General features: G+C 63.2%; 1 protein-coding gene across 1 annotated transcript in view; it reads left to right on the top strand.

The window, feature by feature from the left end:
- PGAP3 (post-GPI attachment to proteins 3) overlaps positions 1-1,284 on the top strand; it is a 2,638-nt gene extending 1,354 nt beyond the window's left edge. The window contains exons 3-5 of the mRNA XM_017736546.1: positions 53-115; positions 244-305; positions 854-1,284. Of these exons, the coding sequence (XP_017592035.1) occupies positions 53-115; positions 244-305; positions 854-1,247 (519 nt within the window). The 3' untranslated portion in view covers positions 1,248-1,284. The remainder of the gene's footprint in view (positions 1-52; positions 116-243; positions 306-853) is intronic.
- Positions 1,285-1,820: the final 536 nt, after the last annotated feature.

Raw genomic sequence — 1,820 nt, 5'->3', positions numbered from 1 at the left:
CCTGCCCCTCATCCCCCCACCTCCCCAAATCCCAAATTTCCCCCTTTCCCAGGTCTCCTTAAACGCCTGGTTCTGGTCCACCGTTTTCCACACGAGGGACACGGCGCTGACGGAGGTGAGGGAGTGGCCCCCCTGCAGTGTCCCCAAGCCCCCTGGGGTCCTGTTCCGGCCCCGCTTGGGGGGTTCCAGACCCCCTCCACTTCCCACGCTGCCAGCATGGCTCAGCCATCCCAAATCCCACAGAAACTGGATTATTTCTGTGCTTCGGCCGTCGTCCTGCACTCCGTGTACCTGTGCTGTGTCAGGTGAGCACCAGGGCTGGACTGGGGGGCACTGGGCATGGTCTGGGAGGCACTGGGGACAGACTGGGAGGCACTGAGCTGTCCCAAGGCTTGGCTGGAGGCTGCAGGGCCGCACTGGGACCAGACTAGGAGGCACTGGGGCCAGCTATAGCTAGACTGGGGAGTGCAGGGCTGTACTGGGAGGCACTGGGTTATGCTGAGAAGGGTCACTGGACCTTGCCACTTCTGTACTGGCAGCCACTGGGCCATGCTGGTTCTGTCCTGAGGGCCACTGGGCTGTGCTGGGGCTGCATTAGGGGTCAGTTGGGCTACACTGGTGACGCTGGGCCATGCTGGTGGCTATTGGGCTATTCTTGGTCCATACTGGAGGATGCTGGGCCACGTTGGGGGCCACTGGGCTGCACTGGGGGCCACTGGGCTGTACTGGGGAAGGTGCTGGCTTCTCTTGGGCCAGTTTGGGTATCACTGAAGTACCTGGGAGGACCCTGGGCCATACTGGGAGGACCCTGAGCCATACTGGGAGGACCTGGCCATCCCCCCCTTCTCTGCAGGACACTGGGGCTGCAGCGCCCGGCCTTAATCAGCATCTTCAGGGCCTTCCTCCTGCTCTTCCTCGCTGGCCACATCTCTTACCTGAGCCTCGTGCGCTTTGACTACGGCTACAACCTGGTGGCCAACGCTGCTGCTGGTGAGCTGGGAGGCACTGGGATGGACTGGGAGGCACTGGAGCTGCACTGGGAGCTACTGGGAGCCAGCTGCATCCAGGCTGGGGAGTGCTGGGCTGTACTGGGAGCCACTGGGCTGTGCTGGGGCTATGTTAGGGGTCAGTCCAAGCCCCTGCTCTGGGTGCTGGACGCCCACGCGCTCTGGCACATCGGGACCATCCCCCTCAACGTGCTCTTCTACAGGTCGGTGACCCCTCCCCAGGACCCACTCCTCGATTAAAATAGGGGCGAGGGGCTCCCTGTATTCCCCAGGGGGGCTCAGGGGTGCAGCGCTTCTGTGTCCTGGGGGTGCTGGGAGGGGAACGGGGTGTTGGGGATGCCACTCTTGAAATTTGGGTGCTGGGGGTCCCCCTCGATTTTCCATGGGGTGCTGGAAACCCTGCGGGGGTGCTGGGAGCCCTCTCTTGAAATTGGGGTGCTCAGGGCACCCTTTGATCCATGGGGTGCTGGCAGTGTCACCCTTAAAATCGAGGGTGCCGGGGATCCCGTTCTTGTCCAGAGGGTGCTGGGTACCCCCATGTTGAAATTCGGGTGCTCGGGGTCCCCCTCTGTTTTTTATGGGGTGCTGGGAGTGTCACCCTTGAAACTGAGGTGCGGGGGACCCCGGTTGGGGTGCTGGGTGCCCCTCTCTTGCCCATGGCATGCACAGACCCCCCCTTTTTAAGTCAGGGTGCTGAGGGCCCCCTTCTTGCCCGGGGGGTGCTGGAGGGACCCCTCTGCTGCTCCCCCCGTGAGCCCCGGGGTTGCTGTGCTCAGTGTTGGGTTCAGGGCTCCCCCAATCCCAGCATAGGCA

Source organism: Corvus brachyrhynchos, unplaced genomic scaffold (genome assembly GCF_000691975.1).
Source record: "Corvus brachyrhynchos isolate BGI_N302 unplaced genomic scaffold, ASM69197v1 scaffold30, whole genome shotgun sequence".
Lineage (NCBI taxonomy): Eukaryota > Metazoa > Chordata > Aves > Passeriformes > Corvidae > Corvus > Corvus brachyrhynchos.
The sequence above is the reverse complement of the archived record's forward strand: the minus strand, read 5'-3'. Positions and strand labels throughout refer to the sequence as shown.